This window comes from Bos mutus, chromosome 8, assembly GCF_027580195.1.
Source record: "Bos mutus isolate GX-2022 chromosome 8, NWIPB_WYAK_1.1, whole genome shotgun sequence".
In the NCBI taxonomy this organism is placed as follows: domain Eukaryota; kingdom Metazoa; phylum Chordata; class Mammalia; order Artiodactyla; family Bovidae; genus Bos; species Bos mutus.
In genome coordinates this window covers 86,702,547-86,729,236 of record NC_091624.1, presented here as the reverse complement: position 1 = coordinate 86,729,236, position 26,690 = coordinate 86,702,547, and the positions used below count along the sequence as shown (strand labels likewise).

The window sequence follows — 26,690 nt, the reverse complement described above, 5'->3', positions numbered from 1 at the left end:
TTTTTCATTATAGTATGGAAAATAATTATAGGTTGCTCCATACATTTAGAAGCTAGTCTATGTGGCATAAAAAAGAATTAAGACCATGCAAAATTATGTTTTTAAATTTCAAAATCCATTAAAAAAAGAATGTGACACATAGGGCCTTTCTAGGGTTCAGTGCATGAAACATGTAAAGTGTATTAAAATGTGGAAACCATATACCTTTCATTACAGCATTCTACAGCTGTCATTTATTTCATTTCGATATAAAAGTAATTATTGTTCTGAGCATAATATTAATAGTACACATTTCCTTTACCCAGCACTAGCACTCTAATTACAATCTACTTCAGTTCAGATTAATCATGCCAAGATGGCAATTCCATTACACCAAGAGTAAAATTTAATAATCTAATATGTGGCTATAGTTTCAATGGTTAAAATTATGTGTTTAACTACTTTAGGGATTTGTTAGGATTAAAGTTAAGCATAATGCATCTTAATCAGAAGTTTAGTGGAAAACACTCATTACAAAATATGGATATATAATGTTGTGGTCTATGTAATGCTTTTGTACAGCTTTCATTTGAGAAATATCTAGTAATGGGAAATGTGTCTAATTTTTGGTATAAGATATTTTGATCTAATTTAAACTTTGCTATATTATTTAACATTGATCATAATGCAATGTTACATACAGAATTATGCTTTAGACCACATGACAGAATATAATGTACAGGAGAGCAGAGTTTATTTAGGTAAAATAAAACCTAACTGGCTTTAAATGTATATTAACCTAAGAATACACATAAGGAGTAACTAGCTCCAATTATACGGCATCTTTCTGTCTCAAATAGGACCTTAGTGGATTCAAGAGTTAATATCCCTCTAAAATGAACTGCTTCCTTCCTTTCCAGGAACAAGAAGGCCTGTCAAGCCAGGTACTGGCAGGAGAGAAGCAAAAAGTTTTAAGCCTTGATATAGTCACATAAAAGTTGCACTGTAGTGTTTAACCACTGACTTTCCTCCACAGTTCTGTAGTGGTTAGCTGATTTTTCTTAAAGCCTTTCCTCAAAGAAGCAGAAAAAAAAAGAAAAAAAGAAAAAAAGCTGCTGCAACTTTATAATACAGAAATAACCTATGTTTTGCTTCTTATCTTTTAAGAAATGTGTTTGCTCCTATATAAACCATTTTTCTGTGAAACAAGTGACTAAGTACCATTTCTTTACAAATTGAACTTTGGTCATTGTACCAATTTGTATTTTGGATTTCTTTTTCAATCTCTTGATGTTTAGGGTGTGATTCAGAACACAATTTGTATTCTGGCAAACAATATCAGATTTTGATTCAAACAGGATGACCCAGAGGAGATTCTAAATTGCTTTTAAACATATAGATTACAATGTTAATTTATGTATTTAGCAAAATTTAGTTCAGTTCAGTCGCTCAGTCGTGTCCGACTCTTTGCGACCCCATGAGTCACAGCACGCCAGGCCTCCCCGTCCATCACCAACTCCTGGTGTTCACTCAGACTCATGTCCATCGAGTCAGTGATGCCATCCAGCCATCTCATCCTCTGTCGTCCCCTTCTCCTCCTGCCCCCAATCCCTCCCAGCATCAGAGTCTTTTCCAATGAGTCAGCTCTTCGCATGAGGTGCCCAAAGTACTGGAGTTTCAGCTTTAGCATCATTCCTTCCAAAGAAATCCCAGGGCTGATCTCCTTCAGAATGGACTGGTTGGATGTCCTTGCAGTCCAAGGGACTCTCAAGAGTCTTCTCCAACACCACAGTTCAGAAGCATCAATTCTTCGGCACTCAGCTTTCTTCACAGTCCAACTCTGACATCCATACATGACCACTGGAAAAACCATAGCCTTGACTAGATGGACCTTTGTTGGCAAAGTAATGTATCTGCTTTTCAATATGCTATCTAGGTTGGTCATAATTTTCCTTCCAAGGAGTAATCATCTTTTAATTTCATGGCTGCAGTCACCAACTGCAGTAATTTTGGAGTGCCCCAAAAATAAAGTCTGACACTGTTTCCACTGTTTCCCCATCTATTTCCCATGAAGTGATGGGACCAGATGCAATGATCTTCGTTTTCTGAATGCTGAACTTTAAGCCAACTTTTTCACTTTCCACTTTCACTTTCATCAAGAGGCTTTTTAGTTCCTCTTCACTTTCTGCCATAAGGGTGGTGTCATCTGCATATCTGAGGTGATTGATATTTCTCCTGGCAATCTTGATTCCAGCTTGTGTTTCTTCCAGCCCAGCATTTCTCATGATGTACTCTGCATATAAGTTAAATAAGCAGGGTGACAATGTACAGCCTTGACAAACTCCTTTTCCTATTTGGTACCAGTCTGTTGTTCCATGTCCAGTTCTAACTGTTGCTTCCTGACCTGCATATAGGTTTCTCAAGAGGCAGGTCAGGTGGTCTGGTATTCCCATCTCTTTCAGAATTTTCCACAGTTTATTGTGATCCACACAGTTAAAGGCTTTGGCATAGTCAATAAAGCAGAAATAGATGTTTTTCTGGAACTCTCTTGCTTTTTCCATGATCCAGTGAATGTTGGCAATTTGATCTCTGGTTCCTCTGCCTTTTCTCAAACCAGCTTGAACATCTGGAAGTTCATGTTTCATGAACTGCTGAAGCCTGGCTTAGAGAATTTTGAGCATTACTTTACTAGCGTGTGAGATGAGTGCAATTGTGCGGTCATTTAAGCATTCTTTGGCATTCCCTTTCTTTGGGATTGGAATGAAAACTGACCTTTTCCAGTCCTGTGGCCACTGCTGAGTTTTCCAAATTTGCTGGCATATTGGGTGAAACACTTTCACAGCATCATCTTTCAGGATTTGAAAGAGCTCAACTGGAATTCTATCACCTCCACTAGTTTTGTTCGTAGTGATGCTTTCTAAGGCCCACTTGACTTCACATTCCAGGATTTCTGGCTCTAGGTGAGTGATAACACCATCGTGATTATCTTGGTCATGAAGATCTTTTTTGTACAGTTCTTCTGTGTATTCCTGCCACCTCTTCTTAATATCTACTGCTTCTGTTAGGTCCATACCATTTCTGCCCTTAATTGAGCCCATCTTTGCATGAAATGTTCCCTTGGTATCTCTAATTTTCTTGAAGAGATCTCTAGTCTTTCCCATTCTGTTGTTTTCCTCTATTTCTTTGCGTTGATCGCTGAGGAAGATTTTCTTATCTCTTCTTGCTATTCTTTGGAACTCTACATTCAGATGTTTATATCTTTCCTTTTCTCCTTTGCTTTTCGCTTCTCTTCTTTTCACAGCTATTTTTAAGGCCTCCTCAGACAGCCATTTTGCTTTTTTGCATTTCTTTTCCATGGGGCTGGTCTTGATCCCTGTCTCCTGTACAATGTCATGAACCTCCGTCCATAGTTCATCAGGCACTCTATCTATCAGATCTAGTCCCTTAAATCTATTTCTCACTTCCACTGTGTAATCATAAGGGATTTGATTTAAGTCACACCTGAATGGTCTAGTGGTTTTCCGTACTTTCTTCAATTTAAGTAAAGCCTACTTAAATTTTATTAAAGCCTACTAAATGTAAAGAGCCAACTCTTTGGAAAAGACCCTGATCCTGGGAAAGATGGAAGGCAAGAAGAGAAGCCAGTGACAGAGGATGAGATGGTTGGATGGCATCATTGACTTAATGGACATGAGTTTGAGCAAACTCAGGGAGACAGTGAAGGATAGGGAAGCCTTGCATGCTGAAGTCCATGGGGTTGCAGAGTCAGACATGACTTAGTAACTGAACAACTATATTTGGAAACCATTTGTATCCTGAACGCTATACGGTGAGCTCTTGGAAGCTCACATAACATGTCTTATGTATTAATGCATAGTACTGAGTCTAGTGCTTGTATTAAATAAATTAGATAATCATCAATTGGAGAAATTGCTTTGGACATAGATGAAATTCATCAATACAGTGCTTCCCAAAATTTTTAAAAATGATGCTGCAGAGAGGCCTATCAGTATATTCTAGTAGATCAGTATGCAGTTATTGATTGATCAATCTGTCTCTATTCCTTGTTTTCTCTTGTGAAGCATATAGTGGTCTTACAGATTTCATGGCCCTGATCAAACTGAGCAGTTGTGTGACCACAAGCAAGTGGGGCAGAGACCTGGTATCCATCTACTACCGATCCAGCAAGAAAGGGGAAAGAAAAGCTAATAAGTTTCCTTTGCTTTCAGATATATTTCACTTACCCTTTCATTTTTGTGAGTGGCTATACTGCAAAGCTGGGAGATAAGGAGTGTAAAAAGCTGCCTAGGCTTTCACAGCAAATCTATGCTACATCATCAGATGCAGCCTGGACTTTCTTACCTTCAGCCTCTTGGCAAGAGAAAAGACAAGGTCAGATTTTGGAGAAGAGGGTAGGCACTACATTTGCATTTTCATAACTCAAAAGATTTAGAGAGCAGTCATGTTTTAGAAACGCTTTGATAAATCTCCAATCTGACAGCCCCAAAGCCTCACTCCACCCTTGGTAAGAGGAGTATACTTAGTTCAGATCCTATGAAAGCCTGGGTGAGATACCTCTTTCTTTAAACCAATCAGCATCCAAAGCCAAACAACTCATGGTTGAAAACTTACGAGGGCTCTTCTGACACAGCGGCTCCTTCTTCGAATTCTTGGGCTTGTTTGTACCATGGCAGCTTGGCCTCTACTGGAAGCTTTTCTGAGAATTCAGCACATAGAGACAAAAAAGAAGAGGTTAGAACCAATTTAGGATTTCAAGGAAATGCTATTTTCTCCTCCCCAGTTCTCAATTTTGTACTACCTAAAAGTTATGATGTTGGTAACTATAAATAATAGGTTTTCAGGTTAATTTCTGTGTATGAGTGCCCTTTATTATGTTGGAGAGTGAAGTCTTTTTATTATGAAAGTTATAACTCTAGGAGCTCAAAATGTATATAAAGAATCATCAGAGTATCTTTTCACTATTTCCTCTTGAAAAGATAGAGCACTATTTACCTTTTAAAACAAAATACAGTGGATTATAATGTGATATTTTCATAAATTCTAACTTGTTTTTCTTTTGCTTTTTGGCTAACTGTGATCTATGCCATACTGTAAAAAACAAAGAAAACTGCCACTCTGAAATTCTCAAAATGTTGCTTTAGACACCTGACTCATGCAATATCCACCAGAGGTTCACTGACAATTGGAATATGAGGAACTTTGGGTCCACAAACCGTAATTTGGCTTGTTTCACATATTTATCTAGCTTTGGTCAAACAATTCAAAATAAGCTTCCTAACAACTTCCTGGAAAAAAGAAAAAACTGTGGAGGAGAAAAATAAAAAAAATAAAGAGTTATTTTTAGTTTTTAGAAAAACTAAAAATAACTGCTCCTACATAAGTAACTGCCAAGATTTGCACTCTGACATATTTATTAGGGTCATGTATAGGCATATTTGCCTTTATAGTATGAGCCAGTGAAGCTCTATCACCATTTTATAACATATAATTATAAAGATGAAAGAAATATGTCTGTATATGCATACACCATAGAATTATATAGCATTTTAATGATGTTTAGAGAGCCAGACTCACTACCTAGTTGTGAAAACACAGATTTTACAGTTACCCACAAACTGCTTTTCTTTCTCTGAAGTGGCTGGGTAAAGACGAACAAATGAAAAATGCATTATTTTAAGCTGGGGCATCACTTTTTATCCTCTATGTACAACAACCATTTAGAAAACAAAGCCAGTGAGAAATGTAAAACTGCCCAAGCCAAAAGGATTTACTAACATTTTGAACCCAGCAAAATCGTTCCAAATATACATACATAGTTTTATAACTAGCTCACCTCTCCAAGATAAAGGAACTCAGTCAATGAAGATGTCTATGACAGCTTGAATCATCCCTATTTTTCAATAATGAGCATTCAGCTTAGCATGAATAGTAGGCTTGTAATATTTTACTGTCTTTTTGAATTGACTCTGCCAGCCGTATCAGTGGCCACTGATCCTCCTATATTTGAGGAAGCTAATGATACTCAAGAGCTGAAGGTAATATTCATGGAAAACTTACAACAGGCAAGGCAGTGGGTTGTAGACATCAATAGATTTATTCCAATTTTCCTTTCAAATTATGATTCTGGAATCCAGTTTCATGTTAATTTTTAATTTTAAAGCTTTCAATATAAAAAGCAACAACTTTTTGTTGTTGTTTTATGAGTATGAGGTAAGAAGGCCGAGCACCAAAGAATTGGTGCTTTTGAACTGTGGTGTTGGAGAAGACTCTTGAGAGGCCCTTGGACTGCAAGGAGATCCAACCAGTCCATTCTGAAGGAGATCAGCCCTGGGATTTCTTTGGAGGAATGATGCTAAAGCTGAAACTCCAGTACTTTGGCCACCTCATGCCAAGTATTGACTCATTGGAAAAGACTCTGATGCTGGGAGGGATTGGGGGCAGGAGGAGAAGGGGACGACAGAGGATGAGATGGCTGGATGGCATCACTGACTCGATGGACGTGAGTCTCAGTGAACTCTGGGAGTTGGTGATAGACAGGGAGGCCTGGCATGCTGCGATTCATGGGTCGCAAAGAGTCGGACACGACTGACGAATGATCTGATCTGATGGTATATTTCATGCTTAGCCAAGCAGACAGTTTGGATTCACTGTTTTTTTTTTAAACTGAGGTGCAGTTAATTTACAATATTGTATCAGTTTCAAGTATATAGCAAGGTGATTCAATGATATACATACATATATTTATGTATATATATACCCACATTTATTGCTTAATTGATTTAAGCCCTCTCCCTTTTTTACTTGATGAATCTTACTGCTTTGTTTTTAATAGCAAGCAATGTGAATAGTAAATCACACATATACTTCTGTAATATCTTTATAATATCTCGCTTCAAGTAGATCTGATTTTTTTTTAGCAGCAGTCTTCCATTAATTTTCTGACTCAGGAGAGAATTCCATCAATACATAGTGCTTAAAACAATTTGCAAGCAAAACTATTGGAAAGACTTGTAGAAATAGTTAAGTCCATTTAGTAGAGTCTAAGTTACAAAGGATAGTTATAAAGAACACGTGGGATACTTAAAAATATTCCAAGGAATTGAAAACAGCAGTGAATACACACGGCCATGACAAGATTGGTTACAGAGCCCCTGTCAAGTTACCTTTGGGTTTATAGCAGGGAGTGGGTATGACACATTCCTCTTTTATGTGGGGCTTGGTTTTGGGACTACAGCCTCCGGTGTGCACTTCCCGATGGTCGATGCAGAGGACCACACGGTACCTGAGGCCCTGGCCACACGTCACTGTGCACTGGAAGGAGAACGCAAGAAAGCAGACTCATAGGCAAAGCCTTGTTTACTGTTCCTCACATCCCACCTGAGACTCTTTAAAGGGCTGCTTTTACAGAAGGGCTCCTGGTGGCTTTATATCACTTCTTACTAGTCATGGGATCTTTGTTCTATTTGGCTATTTCGGGGTGAAGGCGGCTGAATTTTAAATCATTTGCAATTTCTTCACTTTGTATTAGTCAGTTAGCCGTTCTTAAGCACACAGTATGTGCAAAGTCCCAAACCAAGCAGTGAAGAGAAGGAGGAAAGAAATGATAGAGTGTGCCCGATTTTTGATTACCAAGACTGCATGTTAATTTTATTCAGTCATTTTGCTAATGATTGTTAGGTCTAAAGTATGAAAAATGCCAGCTCCCACGTGGACATTAAATTTTTTAAATTTCCATCATAGCTAATTTATATTGCAGCATGGCTGATCCAACTGATAACCATGGCATGGAAAAATGATGAAAGGAACTAATTCAAGGGCCAGATGTAGACAGCACCTTCAGTGGTTCTACATGCCTGGGAGCAAGTCTAGATAGAAAGAGACATCACAGCTCTAATCTGCAGCCACAAAGCCACAAGGCCATGTGAGTAACCTGTGGCCATCTCTGTGGCCAAGGACACATCTTTCCATCTCACCTTTCCATCTCCTTTGCCACTTCGCACCTTTTGACACTAGAATCCAGGAGCCCCCCAATTAATGTTTTATGTTTAAGCTGCTGCAGTGTCTTTCCTAACATCTAGACTATTTTCGTTTTAGTTAATCCTCCTTCACCTCCATTCTAAGTACGTTGCTATTTTCATCTTTTTTTCTCAATGAATAATAGACATAGTTTTCATCTTAATCCACTGAAGACACTTTTTTGGACATAGACAAAGTATAAGAAACAAAAAATGAAATCAAACTTTTGGTCTGCTGTGCTCAACCATCAGAACAGCTTACACAACTTCAGGCTCATTCAGCCTCAGCTACTCATGGCAGACCTTTGCCTCCCCTTGTTACTTAAGAGAACATTATGGGGAGTGATAGTGGCTTCTTGAAGTCACTTGAAGAAAAAGATGTGTGTGTATATGCATGCATGCTAAATATACATATACATACATATATATATATATTTTTTACTTTTCCTACTCATTTACTTTTGGCTGTGCTTGATTTGGGGTAAGCCTACTCCAGGGTCTATACAGGTAGGCATCTAGATGCCTCAGATGGAGAAGTGGGGAGGTGGACAGAGTAGCTGGTGGGGTGATGATGCGGAGAGGGAAGAATGGACTTACTCTCCTAATGAACAAAAAAAGAAGTCACAGTTACCGGAGACCACTCCTGTGCCAGCCATTTAGGGCAGTCAAAAATGTTGCAGGGCTGCACGGTGGGCATCTTAGGGGTATACATGCATTTCCACTCTTCTGCTGAGCTGACATGCCCCTGGATGTCCTCCTCCACACAGGAAACTGCCCGGCTCTGGATGCCCCCCCCACATGAGGAGGAGCACGCAGTCCATGGGGTGGCCTCCCACCTACAGAAGCAAGGGGAGTCATCAGGGCAAACCCGCACACTGCCCACCTCCTCCGTGAGCTTTCCCACCACTCCCTCCCCAGTACCCATCAGGGCAATAGGTTCTGAGAGGCTGAGCTCTAGAGAACCGAAAGCCAGTGATTGCCCAAAGTCTGCTGAGTCAGAGAGGATTCAATGCTGGCAAAAGTGTTCTGTCAACCTTGAAGCTCTACACAAATGTAAGAAATTACTCTGAGAACTGTCTACAAGGCTATCTGTGGGGACCATCACTTACTCAAAAGAGGGCTATTCAGTACTTTTCCTTATGGTTTCAATATATATTCTCTCTGTATGTGTATTTGTGTGTGTGTATGTGTATATATGTATAATATTTATATTTTTTATATTTTATAAATATATATTTGCATCTATCCAATATCTATGTATCTAAATATCTATCTTAAGACTAAAATTGGTTAATCAATTAACTCTAATAGTTTTTACCTGAGCTAATATTCTCACTTTCAGTGTAATACTTCATTACTTAGCTTCTGGGTACTTTTACTTGAGGAGATCATGAAAGATCAAGGTAAACTAAACACCCTTTCTCCCTTGGTTCTACGGTCATCAACTTTGGGACTGCATGGATTCAGTATAATTCTGATGTTCAAACTGTATCATCATTAAGGAGCCAAAGTGTCAATATAGGTATTACCTACGTGTTCCCTAGTTGCTGGGGTGAGGTACTGACAGTCAGCACTCCTCCAATCAAGAACTCCTGGAACTACGAAAAGTTTGGCTTTGGTTCAAAAGCTCATGGCATTGGAATCTACGTATTCAGTGAAGTAAGGGGAAAAATAACAATGTTGTCAATGGCATTTAAGAGAATTTCACTGATTTTTCAATTCTCTCTACAGCTTGATGCATTTGAGACAAGAGGCAGAGAGATATCTTTGCCTGATTCTTCTTGGAGGTTTAGAGAATGTCAAATTTGTAAGAACAGAAACGCAGGGGCTAGTTTTTCTTTCTTGCCTATCTAGTCTGCTTGTTTATGAGGACTGCTAAGGAACTTTAAGAATTTCTCTTAAAATTATGAGAGATACCATTTTAATGAGAGAGAAATAAAATGTCAGCAAGTTGATCCACTTGAATAGTTAAATCTAAAAACACTGCACAGGCATGCCGTGGAGATGTGAACTACCCTTTACATGGGATTTCATGTGTGTTGTGAGCCTGATTTCTCTTTTGCATGAGCCTGGATAACATGTTTCCCACTTACAGAGAATTTTCCTCCACAATTCTCTGTACTGTTCAAGTCTAGGCAACAACTATTATCTTCACTGCCAACAGCCCAAACATGCTGCCAAATACAACATTTTCCTTTGTATATTTCCCCAGGAGACACAGAAGAAAATGTTATTATGGGGAAACTGAGGCCCTCTGGTTAGTCCTTTGGAGAATCTCTGTTCCCATTCAAGAGAAGGAAGCAGCTCTGTAGAGTTTCTCTTCCAAAAGGGTGAGACCAATTCTCATTTGTCTCCATGTAAATCTCTGGAGAGCTGGAAGTGGATAACAGGTCTGATTCAGACTAAAATTAAGCTGAACATATAAGTATCAATTCACATTAGACTCACATTGACAGTGAACTGGGAATATGCTTTTGAATGGGCATTTAATCTCTTAAAACATTAAGATGCCATAAAAAGAGCACATTTCCTAATTGGTACTCTAACATCCCTAAAGTTGACCCTTCTGAAGAGAGAGTGATTAATTTCTGTCTCAACACTTGGACCTGATCCATGGTGTAATTTCATAAACAGTAATAAGTATCCTTTTCATTGTCAGTGATCATAGAAAGACAAATGATGTGAATATTATTCCAGGTATTTATAGTATGGTTCCAGGATTAACTATAGTTCTATATGTGAAAAACTATAATGCGGATCCTTGCATAATAATAGGATTATGTGGAATTTCAAAGCAAAACATCTTTGTTCTTTAAAGAAAGTATAACAAAAGCTCAGAGAGGACATCAGTTAGGATATCTCAAAACAGGGACCAGGTAAGTATTTGGAAAATATATATATATATCCAAGAATCTTGCCCTAGAAGAATAACAGATGAGGTCATATATTTTAACTCCTTTTTAAAGTCCATTGTGTATTTAGTTTAAGAAATTCTCAAAATTAATGATTACGTGGAAAAATTGCAAATATTAATTATAAATTAAAGATAATTCATCAGACTGTGTTCTTAAATTATATTCAGATATGATTATAGTCAAAGACTGAAAGCAAGAAAAAACAATTAAAAATTCATTCACTGTGTTTTGTATCTATACTTGTGGTCTTAAACACATTGAAATAATTTCAGTAAGCAGTCTTGATCAGTAAGTAGCTGCCCTCTGAGAAACATTTTGAGTCTTTATTCTTCTTAAGAAAGAAGAATATCCATAGAAATATTCATAGAAATAGCTTCCATTTACTAAGGCTTTATCACTAAAGCAGAATATCTAACTTCAGAATTAATTTAGTAACAGAAGTGCATGGGCTAAGAAATATAGTCTGTCGTCTAGTTGTCTTTTCCCATTGTGATGCATGGACAGGCCAAAGTGTGCATAAGACAGGGTGCAAGCAAACATCAAGCATGTTCATCTCAATCTGTCACTAAGAATACATCTTCAGGCACTTGGGGGACATCCGAATATATAAGAAATCAAGTTTAACCTAGGACAGGCATTAGTCACACCAGAGAAATATAAACAGGAGAGATCATAGACATGAAAGAAATTGAGGAGTACCATTACAGGACAAACATCAACTTGATGTTCTTACCCCTAACACCCAACTATGCCTTTATCTCGAATCACATGGCCTTTGCACAGCCAGACACATGTGTCCTATGAATACTTACTTTACAGATATGGGGGTTGAAATAAAGAAATCTTGGTTCAGTTAAATTGATATTTCTCTGTTTTCATTCCATTTTTTTTTCATGTTTGGTTCTGGATCAAACCAGCAAAAGGATACAACAGTAGCATTCTAAAGTCATTTATTGTCTTTATCAATATAGGCATAGGAAAAAGGGAGGGAGCTGATGAATGAAGTAACTCTTCAGTGAAAAACATTTAAAAAAAAATCCCTAAGCAATTATATATAGCATTAACCAAGTGCCCCCTTTCTTTACGCCACCATTAAAATGGTGAAAAGTAAGTTTCATGCCAGTCACTGGCAGTATCTAAGTAGAGCCTGGATAACACTTACATTGGTTTATATGTGTGTGCGTGTGTATGTACGCTGCTGCTGCTTAGTCTCTCAGTCGTGTCTGACTCTTTGTGACCCTATGAAGTGTAGCCTGCCAGGCTCCTCTGTCCATGGGATTCTCTAAGCAAGAATACTGGAGTGGGTTGCCATGCCCTCCTTTAGAGGATCTTCCTGATCCAGGGATCAAACCCTAGTCTCCTGCATTGCAGGCAGAATCTTTATTGCTGAGACACCAGGGAAGCCCATGTACATGTGTGTGTATACATATATGTATATATACACACATACATATATTGGAATGCATCTACAGTGAGTGGTGAAAGTTGCTCAGTTGTGTCAGACTCCTTGTGATCCCATGGACTATACAGTCCACGGAATTCTCCAGGCCAGAATACTGGAGTGGGTAGACTTTCCCTTCTCCAGAGGACCTTCCTGAACCAGGAATTGAACCAGGGTCTCCTGCATTGCAGGAAGATTCTTTATCAACTGAGCTATGAGGGAAGCATCTGCAGTAAATACACATTCATGCCTATTTGTGTAAATATATGTGTTTATACATGTGTGCTGAGTGGATGTGAAGAGTGGGAGAATAAAGCATCATTGGGCAGCTGAACTAAAAAACCTCAAGGTCCCCTTTTTGTACTTCAATTCAAATTATTTGAAGATTTTCAATCAAACTTTGCTTTATTTTACAGTTCCAAATATAATTATTTTGGGGGCTTTGCTTAGTTTGAGATGGAACAAACCACCATGGATTATTTCCAACTATTTGTGATCTGATTTAAACCTTGGGATCTAAACAGCAGCTAACTCTCTGAAGTCCCAGTGAGTGAGGACAACAGAGCAAAGGTCTTGCTTAGCACAGAGGTGGCTTCAAACCCAAGTCTAATTTCTGCTCTCTGGGGGGCTATTTCTAAGGTGGCAGGCAATATGCTCAGTAGCTAGCATGTTTTTCAGCTTCTCCAGTTTTCTTATAAATATATTAATAAAGAGAATAAGTTCTTTGAAAAGTTTCTCAGTCACTTTAACGATATTTTCTAGTTTTAGAAAATACTGTACTTTAAAAAAGCAATGCAGTACCTGGAATATTCTGTTTTGGAAAATAACAAAACTCCCCTCCCCATCAAATGTTATGAACAATAAGGATATGAATAAACTGCCTTTTTGTATTTAATGATAATTTCTCTGGAACAAAAAGAAGGATATTCAAAGCCCCTATGCAGAGTAATACCACATCTGGAATTTCACATTTGCGGTATTTGGATAATAATTCAGGCAGTGTTTGTTTAACAGTTAGCAACAGTGCTTTAATGACTAGGGTCCTATTGCAGAGGAAACACAGAAAAGGACAAAGGGAGTGAAAGAAAGACATAACATAAACCCATACACTGTATCTAATCAGAGTGAATTACTGTGTCCACTGCAATGTAATCCAATCCTATCTTAAAACGGTTTTTGAATGACAAGCTTACAGTCTGAGCAGACCAGTGTTATTCAAAAGCAAAGTTCAGGAGGGATTGCAAAATGTACTATCTACCATCTTATTTTTTTACAGAAAAACACAAAAAATATATAAGAAGCAGAACACTGAGTTACTAATTCTAGCATCAGGATGATTGATTTACGTACCGAGGAAGGGGATGGTAGATGTCATAGGGCATGATCTGCTTGTATCCGTCACTGTTAGGAACAATAATGCCAACCCTCTGAGTAGAAGGTACACACAATAAAATAAACACTAAATGATTACATTAAACAATTTTTTAGACAAATGCAAAATAACATTAATAAATTGTCTCTAAAAAAACAACACTAAAACAGTTCAATATCTTTATGCTAGCATCCATTTGAGGATGGGGCAAGTTCTTTGACAGGGCACCGTTTACTATAATTAGTTCTCTGATCCAAGCAGGAAATACCAGGGGAAAGGGTGGTGGCAAGAAAACTTGGCACCTCATCATTAACTATGACACAATAAGCTTGTAAATGTTCTTTAATCCCCCCAATTATACATCCTATGAGGTCATTATGATCATCATTATTAATGTTACTTCCAGATGCTCACCAAGCAATTTTATAGTTACTGTCTTGCTCCTGATGAAAGAGAGCTATATGTAAGAGTATGTACCTGGGGACTGACAATACTACGTACCGTGCATTAGCAAATAGGTAATGCACTTTTGGCAGATCTAAGGACCTGAGTAAAATCTGGAGAGCAGCCACTTGGTTATATTAAAAAGGGTAGGGGAACGAGTGAACACAGTAGGCAACTATCAACAAAAGCACATTCCCTACCAAAACAAAGGTAGGGTAGTTAAAATGAGATAATAAAGATGAAACATCTTTTTTGGTGGTCTATAAAATGTGATATGGTGTTAACTGGTGGTGGTTGTGATTGTTTTGACTGTTGTTAGTATATCTGGTGCCCTGGGAAACCTGTGAGATTTAAAGATAAAGACTAAAGAAGCCAGAAGAAATGATATTTTAGGCTATATGGCTAATGGATTCACAAGATATGATATTATAGGCTATGTGGGAGTCCTCAGAAGCCTTTAGGACTCTAATAAAGTACACGAACCTACCTCACTGATTTCAAGTAAAGCCTCCAATTGACAAGACTTTCTTCTTGCTGGGCCCCCTAACTTGTGGGAGATTTATGACTCGTGAATCTCAGATAAAAGGGCTAGTACAACAAACTCTCTATCAAGAGTGGGAGACTGAGCTCAATCCGTGGATGTCATGTATTTGCTGGGGCAAAGCATGGTAGGTCGTGAGCACTTATTTTACAACTGGCAAATGATAGCAACTTCCTCTTCTGAAAACTGAAGGAACTCACGTATTCTAATCTGGGATGAATGGGTGAGTATATATTTATATATCCATATTCAGTAAAATGTTTATGTAAAAATGAACACATTAAGACTCACTTTGATCTTATGCTCTGATACAGAATGATATAGCATGTGATTTTAATACGGCTAGCAAATCTAAGCTTTTGGGTAGAAACAGTGAGCTAGGTGTACTATGGAACAGAAAGAAAAAAAATAGTACTGGCTGGACCTCATGACAGATAAGAAGGAAAGACGGAGTAATAAAAAGGGTAGTTCCTGGAGAAATTACTAAAAGGTAAGGGAAAATTAAGTTTGAGAGAAAATGGGAAACAAATCTTTGAATGTAGATTTCTCAAGAAGTACAAACATTGGAGAACTAATTTAGTTATCTCACATGACTGAGTTTTCTTTAGTTGATTTGAATGACTAAAGGTATTCACTTGTATGATTAAATTTTCATGGTACATGTATGTGCGCTACCCTTCAGTAACAATGTTCATGAAAATGAATGATGCCTTTAGAGGAAGCTCAAAATTGCGCGACTCTTAACGAACACAAGAATGGGATGAATATTACTAACATTAAACTTTTCTCCATGTTTTTCCAAGATACAGAAACATCCTATTCGTTTTGGTCTTATTTTGACAAGAAATCAGATATGAAAGGTAACTCCTGTCTTTTGTTAGGATCATGTGATCATGTCCCAGTAATTCTGCCTAATCATTAAGGAAAATTTTTTTCTAAAAGAACTGTTTTTGATAGAATTCCAACCTTCCAAAGTTCTTCTACTAACCGAGGTCTGATAGTAGATAATTAAGGACTGCATAGAACTGACTTTGCAGTTATATTTTTGCTAACCCTAGTATCTTTTCTCATGCCTATATCCAGATCTAAATGCAGAAATGTATATGGCAGCCTTCTTTCCTGGAAAGATTTATAGTTATGATTTGTCATTCTGAATATTAGGATGAACTGTTGCAGATCTCTGCCAACTGATTTATCTGCTGATGATATTTAAAATGGAAGTACTAATATTGAAGGAGACAGGCTAGAAGAAAAGAAGGGGAAAAAAGAGGGAGTTATAGAATTCAAGATGTTGGGCTTCGCATTGGACTGATTTAGAAATTATGTTTCTGTTTGAACAAGAAGCTTTAAATCTGGATTCAGCAAAACTATAGCTATATTTGTCTTTCTATGGCATAGGTCATGGTGAAGACTCATAAAATGACTCCATGGCACCTGTGAAAACAGAAAGATATCAAAACAATGGTACTCTGTCCAGTCCTGTTGATGCATATTCATGTGCATGGGCTCTGCTCTCTCTTGGGGTTTATGCTATGGCCCTGGCCTTTCACCACACTGTCACAGAGGGCCAGGCAGTGCTGCCTAAACTCTACTTTCTATTGCTCACTCTTAAGGCACTTTATCTTTCTCTTAGACAAAGTGTACCTACTGAAGAATGATGAAAAAGAACGTCATTTAAGGACTCTAAGAAGTTCTTCTTTCCATGCTTAGGTCTTGCTTTGCGTGTGCATGTGTGTGCATGCATGTGTATGTATGTATTCAGACATGTGTCTGAATATAGGAGGGGATGGGGAAGGAGGCAAAAATAATTTAAAAAATGATCATAAGGGAAAATAGAATGAATAGTTGGTTTGGGGGTAAAATGATTCATTCTCCATTGCCTTCACTATTCTGACTGCTCATGTAATTTCTATGTAGGACAGTGACCCAATTCCACCTAAAGTCTCCCACATCAGGGGTCATGATGGGAAGAAGAGAAGATGAGATGAAGAAGGGGTCACCATGAACTCATGTGGTATAAGTAGAAGAAAGACTCGCACATCATCCTCTCATAGCTCGTGTCCAATGACACTAGAATGCTCCCTGTCATGACAAATTTATAGAAAGAAATAGTATGCAGTATATAACATGAAGCCTTTTGAACCATTTTTTAATGACATGGAAAATGTTCAAATGCAATGTCAACTGAAAAAATCCAGTACAAAATAGAATAGACAATGTAATCCACAATACAAAGAAAACTCATGTATATATTGTCTATATAATCATTTTTGTAAAGTCTATATATATGTGTATGTATGTGCGTACAAATATATTAGAAAAGGACTGAAAGCAGTTGTTAGTTCCTGGTGTTTAGATTAAGGGTTTTTTTTCCCTTTCTTCCTTTTTATGCTTGTCTATTTTCAGGAATTAGAACATTTAAGTAAAACAAAATTCAACTCTGAGAAAGAAAAAGACAGAAACATTTGAAAGCATGATCTAAATGGATGAAATGAGGCTGTCATCTCAATTCCCACATATCATTTAAAGATGATTGAGTCTGTGTCCTGAAACCATCTCAGGAGCTATTTTAGGACAATATCCTTGACTTTAAAAATCAAGCCATATTCAGGCTCACACTACTCAGGTGTGAAATTTACTTATTGTGATAAATCTTTCTTTCCAAGAAAAGCCCTAATATAACTATTAATTCCACGAGCATCTAATTTGCCAGGTTCTGGGTTCTTCTGGAAAAGAATCATAAGGAGCCGCTTTCATGGCTGCAACACTCCCTTTCAATGCATCTCTCACAACCTCTTGCCTCTTCTCTGGGGCCGCAGAGCCTCATTTCTGACATTCTGACAGCTGGCTGTGCTCTCAGTTTGTCAAACTCATCGTTTTCAGACAATTCATTATCTTCCCCTGCAAAGTGTCTCTTCTCCTGTGGTCACTGTTACTGTTCAGAACACTGCCCTTCTCCCATCACCCTGGCTGGGCAATATGGGTCATCGTCTCTTCCTCTCTTTCCCATGTTCCCTACAGACACTGAGTTCTTCCGCTTGTGATGTCTGCCAAATGTATCTCTCTGACGGGAATCTAGGCCCCTTTGCATTATCCTCCTAGCAGATCTCTCTGCCTGCAGGCACTGCCTGCTCCAATCCAGCTCACTATTGTCATAGCAACAGATACTTTACTTCCCAGTGATGTCCATAACACCTGGTGAAATCAAGTGCTACCTCTTCTAAAGCCTGTCCTTATGTTTCCTCTCAACATCTAGCCAATTTTCTCTTCCTTTTTCAAACACCCATAGCACAAGCTCCCCTCATCACTTCTAACTGCCTACTAACTTTTAACCATGTAAACATTTTCTTTCGTTTAACACCATGGGACAAAATCCATATTGGTTCTTTTTTTTTAATTTTATTTTATTTTTTAACTTTACAATATTGTATTGGACTCCATATTGGTTCTTTACTCTATCTTTTAACACAGTTCTCTGCACAGAGGCAGTTAGTAAATAATCAGCCAATGAAATCATGCCATTGACATGCATACATAAAAGCAAGAAATACAACTACCATCCTGAATGAAAGAAAGCAAATGAACAAGGTTAAAGAAACTCCTAAACAAGCTGCACTAAAGATGCCGCACGTCTCTAGTCGCACTCCTTGTTTTTTGCTAGCTCTGCCATCTGTGTGAAGGGCAGACTATTTTAGAGACTGCTTTGGCTGCTCTGCAGGCAGGGGTGACTGGGTGACCTGGGACAGAGGAAGATAGTTGAATGGCAATTGTGTTTCTAAGCTGCTTGGCTAAACTCTACATCTCTTCTGTTGGGCATCTCCCAGAAACAGCCATGACGGTTTTTAAAACAATCTTCTCTTCCCTGTTTGTCTCATGTGTCTTTTCAGAGAGCATGCTGTTTCGTAACTGTTCAACTCAACTTCCCCTGGGTAGTGTTGTGGTCCAGATTCTGGTTGACTTGAACTTGCCATGGTACCAAGCACAGAACTTGGCACAGGATTGGTACTCAGTAAAAAGATGAATGAAATTGTGGGTGGTGGGAACAGTTCTGGCACAGAAGAGAGTAATCTCTCAACAACTACAAGGCAATAGAAACCAATCTCTTCCTAAGCAACTGTTTATAATGGGGGAGGAGAAAAGTAATAAAAAGTTGGAAGAGACTCAAGCATCTGCTTTCTCATGAGTGGCAGAATACAAAATAGCATGGTGTAATGAGGACAGGGGCCCCCTGAGGAATTGGGAGATACAAGCTCTGTTCTCTACTCAGCTAATTCTCTTTCTGAGTGACTTTTGAGTGCATTACGTTTGGACTTTTGCATTGGTTTTCTGCAAAATCTAAGTATTGTATGAAATCAGGAGCTTTATGATGAAGAACGAGTGCCTGGAAACCTATCTCATGGAACTCTATCTTATCTGTCCCGTTTGTACTGGCTGCTGAGGACAGAATTCAGAGTTCTGTGGTCCACAGACTGAAAACCACTAAACTAGGTACTCAACTCAAAAGCTCTCCTATTTGAAATTTGGTTACTTTATGAAACCCTGCAGGTTTCCCTGTCATTTAGAGAGGCAAATTAGGATCTAGAAAACAAGGAAACATTCTATAAATAGGTTAAAAACTTTTTTCAACATGGTACCTACCACATGGTAACATGGTACCCATCAACATTCATTTATCTTTAAGAACCAGACCAAAAGAACCCTGCTTCACTGTCCAGGATTTGAAAACATTTTAAACATATATATTCATTTCTTGCTATAGGACCAACTAATGGAGAGTTTTTGATCATTTGATCCAAAATATCATAATTTCCTCACAACTATATTTCCATGGTTAAATGTTCTTGATATCAATGAATGTAATTTCAGAATTGCTTTTAAATAAATGGGACTAATATTTCCCTGGGCTTTGTTTAGCTCTTCTCATACTGACCTAAGTGATTTGCTAATTGTTTGATTTGAGTAAACATCAGTATTTACACTTACACAAAAGAGGCTTGCTTAATCGGCATATGTGGTCAATTCAAAGATCCAGGGCACCAAGTTTTGCACTGATATGGTTGGCAGTGCTGTGCTGGCTGTGGAGGTCTATAGTGGGCTTAAACCAGATCTTATGGGTTGCCGAAGGCATCCTGCAACACCAGCAATTGGGTGATCAGAGTTCATGTAATACAGGACGTTCTCTGGATTAGGTTCATGATTCAGCTTTTCTTTGCCCACCCTGACTTGGAGCAGGTCTCATAATCTCTTTGGGCTTTAGTTTTTTGTCTGTAAATACAGATGATTATCTCTGTCTTACTGACCTCCTAGAGAAGGTAAAACTGAACAGAGTTAAAGGATGTGAAAGCACTGTAGAAACTTCAAGTAGAAGTAACATTGGCAAGAAGCCATTTTATAGGATTGGTTCTCAGTAACGATAACTGAATTTTGTTGAGTGCTTGGCATCCTGCAAGGAGCTTTACATGCATCATCCTATTTACTCCTTATAGTTACTCTATGACAGGAATACTACATTCATTTGACAGATGGCAAAGCTAAGGCCTAGGGAAATTCAGTAAAGTTAGTAAAGCCAAACTGATAGATTGAAGTTAAAAATGAGAAGGATGATAATACCTGTTCTATTCACTCACAAATTAATTAAAAGAACTCCATAAATAATTATTCTTTACATATACAAAGTGATCATTATTATTAGTGATGAGCTGGCTCGGTGGAATAACTGAATTGTCCCAATAAATGAGTTAGAGCTGATTGCCTGGATTCTCTGATGATGGATATGAGGTCTATAAACCTGGGACGGGTATGACGATGCTGTCTAAACAGCAACAGAATTCTGCTTTATTTATCTCATCATAAATGCATGAAAGTGCAAATGAGATTTTACAATGGTATTTTTTTATTGCTCATTCATGAGGTTGAGAGAAAAGAAGGAAGTTATCACTTCTCTAGATAATTTGCCTAATTTAATAAAACAAGAGCTTTGTGACTAGGAAAACATTTCATGATACTTTAACTGCTTACTGAATAAACCACTTTTTAGCTCTTACACTGAGTTCTCCCGTTTTGGAGATAGACAAGGTATAAACCCCATGAAGATTAAAAGGCAATGTCTCACAGATGGTTAAGTGGTTGAGTGGAGATTTTAGATAATGACACATTGAGATTTTAGGAGTTGCTAATTATCTTAATTTCTCGGGGTCATATTTATTAAAAAATCTGATAAATATGAATTGCTTTCATGAAGCTATTTCCTAGGAATTTGTACTTTTTGTTGCTAAAACAACAACAGAGGATTATCTTTATAGCCCCATATACAATTTTAGAGTTCCAACTCCTATCATGGAGGAGAAAGCTGATTTTTTGGTGAGTTTAGGAGTTTCTCTGAAGTAACATCAACATTATCATAACCGTGATCTTAGTCATAATAGCTGCGGCCACTAATATTTATTGAGTGCTTATCATGTGTCAGGCACTCTGCTAAGCTCTTTAAAAGTATTACACCATTTATTCCTCATGACAACTCTATGAGGTAAGTAGCTATTATTCTTACTTCAGAGGATGAGAAAACTGAGGCTTAGCGAGAACAAGTAATTCGCCAAAGGCTACTCAAACCAGTAAGTGACAGAACCAGGATCTCAAGCCAAGCTGTGTCGCTCCAGAGCTGCCTTCCTAGTCGCCATGGTACCGTAATGACCACTGTATCGCCACTGGACTAGTCAGTCACCAAGCGAGTGTGACTGGGTTTTACACGTCCACTGCACACACTGCCACTCACCATGCAGATTTCTCTTGCCTCAGGATTTCAGTTGCATTAGGATTCAGTTCTGAGCTTTTGTTCACACTTTGGTCCATGGCCAGGGGTGACTTATGCAATGTGCTGTCAAATTAAATGGAGCTGGACAAAAAAGTCCACTTGAACTCACCAAGAACTGCAACTTGGGGTATACAAGTTTGGGCATTTGCTTAGGACTGTTGCTCTGAATTCCTTGAGGGGAGGGAGAATCTGGATGTAGTTTCAGCAAAAACCAGATTTGTTTGCTAATGACTGTGACCATGATAGTGTGATGAGTGAGAGCAGTTTTCGCTTGAACGACCCTTGCCAATTTAAGCCCCTTCATTACTGCCTTGGAGAGAAAAGCAGAAGTCTGTGCCAAAAAAAAAAAAAAAAAAAATCTGAAAAGGTGGTTTTCTGATCTTCTCACAAACAATGTCTTGCACAATTTCCCCCAGACAGCCTTAACAGTCTCACCAGTCTCCTAGACTGAGATATGTATGGCCAAATGTAGCTTTTTTTTTTTTTTTTTACACTGAAAGATACTCAGAAAACATAAGGTGCTTATTAGTGGAACTAAAACTATGCCTTTTTAGTTTTTGCTGAACCACGGGCATACATTTGGAAACTTTCTGGCTACATGGTCGACTTTACCCTTGGACCAAGAAGCAACGGTCACACAAACTATTTTATAAAGCAGCAGGTACTGTGTTAACAACAACAACAACAACAATTTTCTCTCGTGTAAAATGGAAGCTATGATTATAGCATGGCAAGTACAAGGATTTTATATTTGATAAGATTACAAGCATCTTAGGAACTATAGTGTTAAATCAGTGAAGCAGTGTGCTCAGGTCGTGTCTGACTCTTTGAGACCCATGGAATGTAGCCCACCAGGCTCCTGCAAGTTAAACATGCCCAGATCTCTGATATCCAGAAGTGACATGCCTCTGGACTTCTGGGAGTGCCCATGTTGGGACCACTACCAAAACATATAGCATATGTGTATATAGTATTTGACGAGATGCCATAGCTCTGAGGCACCAGTGAGAAACAGTCTTCATTTCAGCTAAATGTCATTAAATTTTTAACTTCACTTTCTCTTCCTTCTCATTATAAGCATTGCTCTGGCTTCCTTTTTGAGACTGTTTTTGGCCTGGAAGCAAAGTATTTTATCACGTCATTAAAGTGACTGTATAAACGACACCAGCAGAGAGCAATACAGCTTTTCTGGGATGGAGCAGCTGGCCACCAGGTAAGCTCAATTTGGTCATACAGTGAGAGGAATTCAAATTTCTGTTTCAGCAAAATGTCAAGTTACTACATGTCACAAACATTCAGGCTTGCTTTTGAATAATGGAAACCAAGAATGCTAAGTCATTGAATTCTATCTATAAGAATATCCTTACCTATGTTATGAGCTACAGATAAAACTGGATTATCTGTGGCAACTGGAAATTATTAGTGAATTTTATTGTTTTCATTATAGTCTTTTAACGTATCAAAATTTCTGAGTTAGTGCATGAGGAATCAGAAAAAAGCCATGAAAACATAAAAATTATTTTGGAAAGAATAGGCTATATGTCAACCATCTCTTTAGCCCCAAGAACGACTAGATGAATCCATCTACAACCATGGAGACCTATGGATGCTGTTGGTGAGTGAAATGAGTAAGTGATGTCATTCATTAGTTCAAATGTATAACATCGACTAGTTACAAAGCAAATTAATGAGAACAGTGAGGCTATTCTGGTAAACAGAAAAATCGGGCGTTAAGGGTTATAGTAATGGTTATCACATCGTGTTTATTTCTGAGTTATTTTGGTTTTATATGTGTAGTAATGAGGAAATTCTTATTCCATAGAAGCAGTTGCTAATGCTAACAATTTTTATAGTTCACCTTAATCTTAGGATATTTATTTTTTCAATTAAACAGATCCTAATAGAAGAACTTAACAATGAGGGCAAAAAGTATTTCCTTTGGTAGTGAAATATTTTTACTATTGCTACAACAATTTTTACAATTTAGCTTAGCCTGAACAAGTTAAGATTAGTTTATGTTTGAGTATACTTTTTGTGAGTTATTGTTTAAAGATACTTCAAAATATATAAAATGAATTTTAATGAAGCAACTCCATGGAACAACAGCTTATAGACACAGTTGGAAAATCACTAATTTAATGCAACAAATAACTGTCTCACCCCCACTAGTGGGTGAGAAAAATAAGGTCCAGAAGGGTCTTTTTGCTGTCCATGGTACTTCCCAATCTTGACAGGGAATAAATGTGGCTACCTAAATGGGATTTTGCTTTCAAATAATAGGCTAACAATCCTAGTATAATACAGGAAAAGTAAAGAACTATCTCAATGACTAATAAATTTCTTTTGAAATGCCAAAATATGTGACTTTATCTGTTGTAAATACATCTTGTGTTTTCCCTTTTAGGGGCTTCTAAGTTTGGACACAAAGGGGTTAGTTTATTGTCACCAACAAAGGTGTTGGTTTAATGTCACTAGAAAAGTCAAAGTGTTAGTTGCTCAGTCCTGTCTGACTCTTTGCGACCCCAGGGACTGTAATCTGCCAGGTTGCTCTGTCCATGGGAGAATGCATGGGATTCTCCAGGCAAGAATACCTGGAGTAGATAGCCATTCCCTTCATCAGGGAATCTTCCCAAACCAGGGATTGAACCTGGGTCTCCCACATTGCAGGCAGATTCTTTACCATCTGAGACACCAGGGAAGCCCTTAATGTCACTATTAGACAGTTAAATCTATAGTTAGAAAACAGTTCCTTGAGTGCTTGATTCTGCTATGTCTGATGGGAAGGCAGACTTATTTTATTGAGTTTCTTTAACTCCTTTTCTCAGACTATCACTTCTTATTTTCTCTCGAAATTCAGAAAGGTTGTTCTGATCCTAGGTGTGTAAATGAGTTCAGTGAATTTCATAGCAATTATGCACTATCTTACCCTCAGACTAGAGTATCTACATTTCCTAAAGCAGTTTCCTCTTAAACTTCTCTTTCTGCTCAGTCTTAATTTTTACAGCTTTGTTTAATTACCTCTGTAATAAAAAAGCAGCATCCTGATATTCACTTCTTATTTTTCCTTTCTCCTTTTCCCACTTCTTTCTTTTTTAATAGCCACCTGTCCCAACATTTATACATGTGCTGTATTAGATGTTTTAAAATAACACAGACATAGAAAAAGCATCAATTTTACAAAATTCCTTCAATGTAGAATGGCCTTTTGCTCTTGAATAATAAGAAATAGGCCAAAAATATTACTCCAACAGAAGATGGGTAAAAATCAGAAGCCAGAAGAAAATGAGTAGATTTTTTTCTGACTATAAACGTGTTTCTTAAAATTGTTAAAAAATACTTTTATTTCACAGCTGTTTTTTATGACCATCTCTTCACTGAAGTTTTTTTTTTTTTTTTTTTGAGTAGAGGGGAAAAGCTTTATATGCAATTATGGGAAGGGAATCCTTCATTTCTCCTAGAAATACACATATACATTTTCTTGGAACTATATATAAGAGCTTCAGAATCTCTCTATGGCTAAGTCAAACTGTTTGAATTGAGATAATTATGCTTTTCACTCACTGGTCCTCCTGGTATAGATATGGATAAAGATGCATATAGTAAGTAGAAAACTTTAAACTAGGGTTGAATTGCATGAGTTAGAATTATCTTGGCTAAAAATACCTCATATCCTTAATATTTCCAAAATAAAGAGGTCCAAGCAAAATTTTCTTACCTCATTTAGTTTTTATACCATATCCAATCTTTAAAATGCAATTTTCTGGTGGAATATGAAGCAAAGTTAAACTTCACCTAAATTATATATTTATAAAATATCTATTCTTCTGTTTCTTTAATGAAAATCTGTTATTTTGAGTTCACTTTTACCAGCTAGATAGTATGATTTCTATGAGTAAATTAATATTAGAAATTTCATATCACATGTAGAATTAAGAATTTCTGAATGTGAGGCAGAAAGAATACAAGAAAATATACTTTAGAAAATTAACAGCAGAAAACAAAAACTCAAATTGCCTACAATTCAAAGGTAGAGTAATTTTCATCCACTTGGCTCATGTAGTAGTTCACCTATTCAAATTTTATGAATATATAATTAGTAAGCTATTATTTAAAAAAAAAAAAAATTGAGGTGTTCCTCAGAAATCCAAGGCTCTAGGAAAGGATTCCCTATCTTTCGGTCTACATGATGAGTTTTGTAGAAGAGTTTTCATACATCCTCTCCCACTTGTTGAGGATGAGTAAGCCATATTAACAAAGAGAATTACCAGGAAGTGTTGAAATTAAAAAAGCAAATGTTCACCATGAAAAGATTCCTGACCCATACTTCTATGACTACTTATCATCTGGAATATTTCATTCATCAGTCTGATTCTTGATCCTGCAAATAACTGAGGGCCAACTATGGTTTCCCCAAAGTAAACATATGTGGAAGGTGTCAAGTGTTTTTTTAGGGCTTCTAATTAAAAAGATCTTTTAAAAAAACCTATTAGAAATAAGCCCTGCTTTCTATTCAACAAAGGCTGAGCTTATCTAAATGTGGAAGAACTGTTCTAAGGCTGATTTTTATTCTGGTTCACTGGTGTGGCCCACCACAGGCTAAATAGGGTCAACTGTGACCCTGAAATATGGTCTGCTCTGATCATCTCAAAGAATCCTGAGAACACTGTAGCATCACGTTTGTTAAGAGTAGAAACAAGTAACCAGAATGGAATGAAATCAGAAGACAAAATGTCTCTGCAGAGTGCTTTACCTGCAGCTCTATCAATGGAAAACCCATGGACCCTGAGGTGGCATTCTACAGCAGCAAGAGTAAGAGGCATGGGTCCTAATAACCCATGACTAAAAATGGACACTGGGCAGCAGCACTTACTTATTTTAAACTAAACGCTTTTTAATTCAAGAAGCTTATTTGAACTTGATTTATGTTTATAGTAAATAAACTGGTAAATGTGACTGACCTGGCTGGACAAGGATCCAAGTTGCACTCCTGAAGCTTAGGCTTGGGTTTGATGTTCTCAGGGTAATAGTGACAGTACTGGTCAGCAACCACACGGTTGCTCCGAAGATCGTAACACTCAGCCGATGTTAGCTGGTAACCTGTGGTATCAAGCCATTTGGGCAAGTTTCAATGTTTACATCAATGCAATGTAT

The 26,690-nt window shown here is 37.7% G+C and overlaps 1 protein-coding gene across 2 annotated transcripts in view; it reads right to left on the bottom strand.

Moving 5' to 3' along the window:
• The window catches only part of ADAMTSL1 (ADAMTS like 1), a 495,660-nt gene that overhangs the window by 243,651 nt on the left and 225,319 nt on the right, over positions 1 to 26,690 (bottom strand). The window contains exons 9-13 of one of the 2 annotated variants that reach the window (XM_005889557.2): positions 26,498 to 26,636; positions 13,722 to 13,772; positions 8,647 to 8,851; positions 7,164 to 7,311; positions 4,612 to 4,696 (exon numbers count right to left, since the gene is read on the bottom strand). In XM_005889557.2, coding sequence (XP_005889619.2) covers positions 4,612 to 4,696; positions 7,164 to 7,311; positions 8,647 to 8,851; positions 13,722 to 13,772; positions 26,498 to 26,636 — 628 coding nt within the window. The remainder of the gene's footprint in view (positions 1 to 4,611; positions 4,697 to 7,163; positions 7,312 to 8,646; positions 8,852 to 13,721; positions 13,773 to 26,497; positions 26,637 to 26,690) is intronic. The other variant, XM_070375945.1, reaches the window with a different exon arrangement.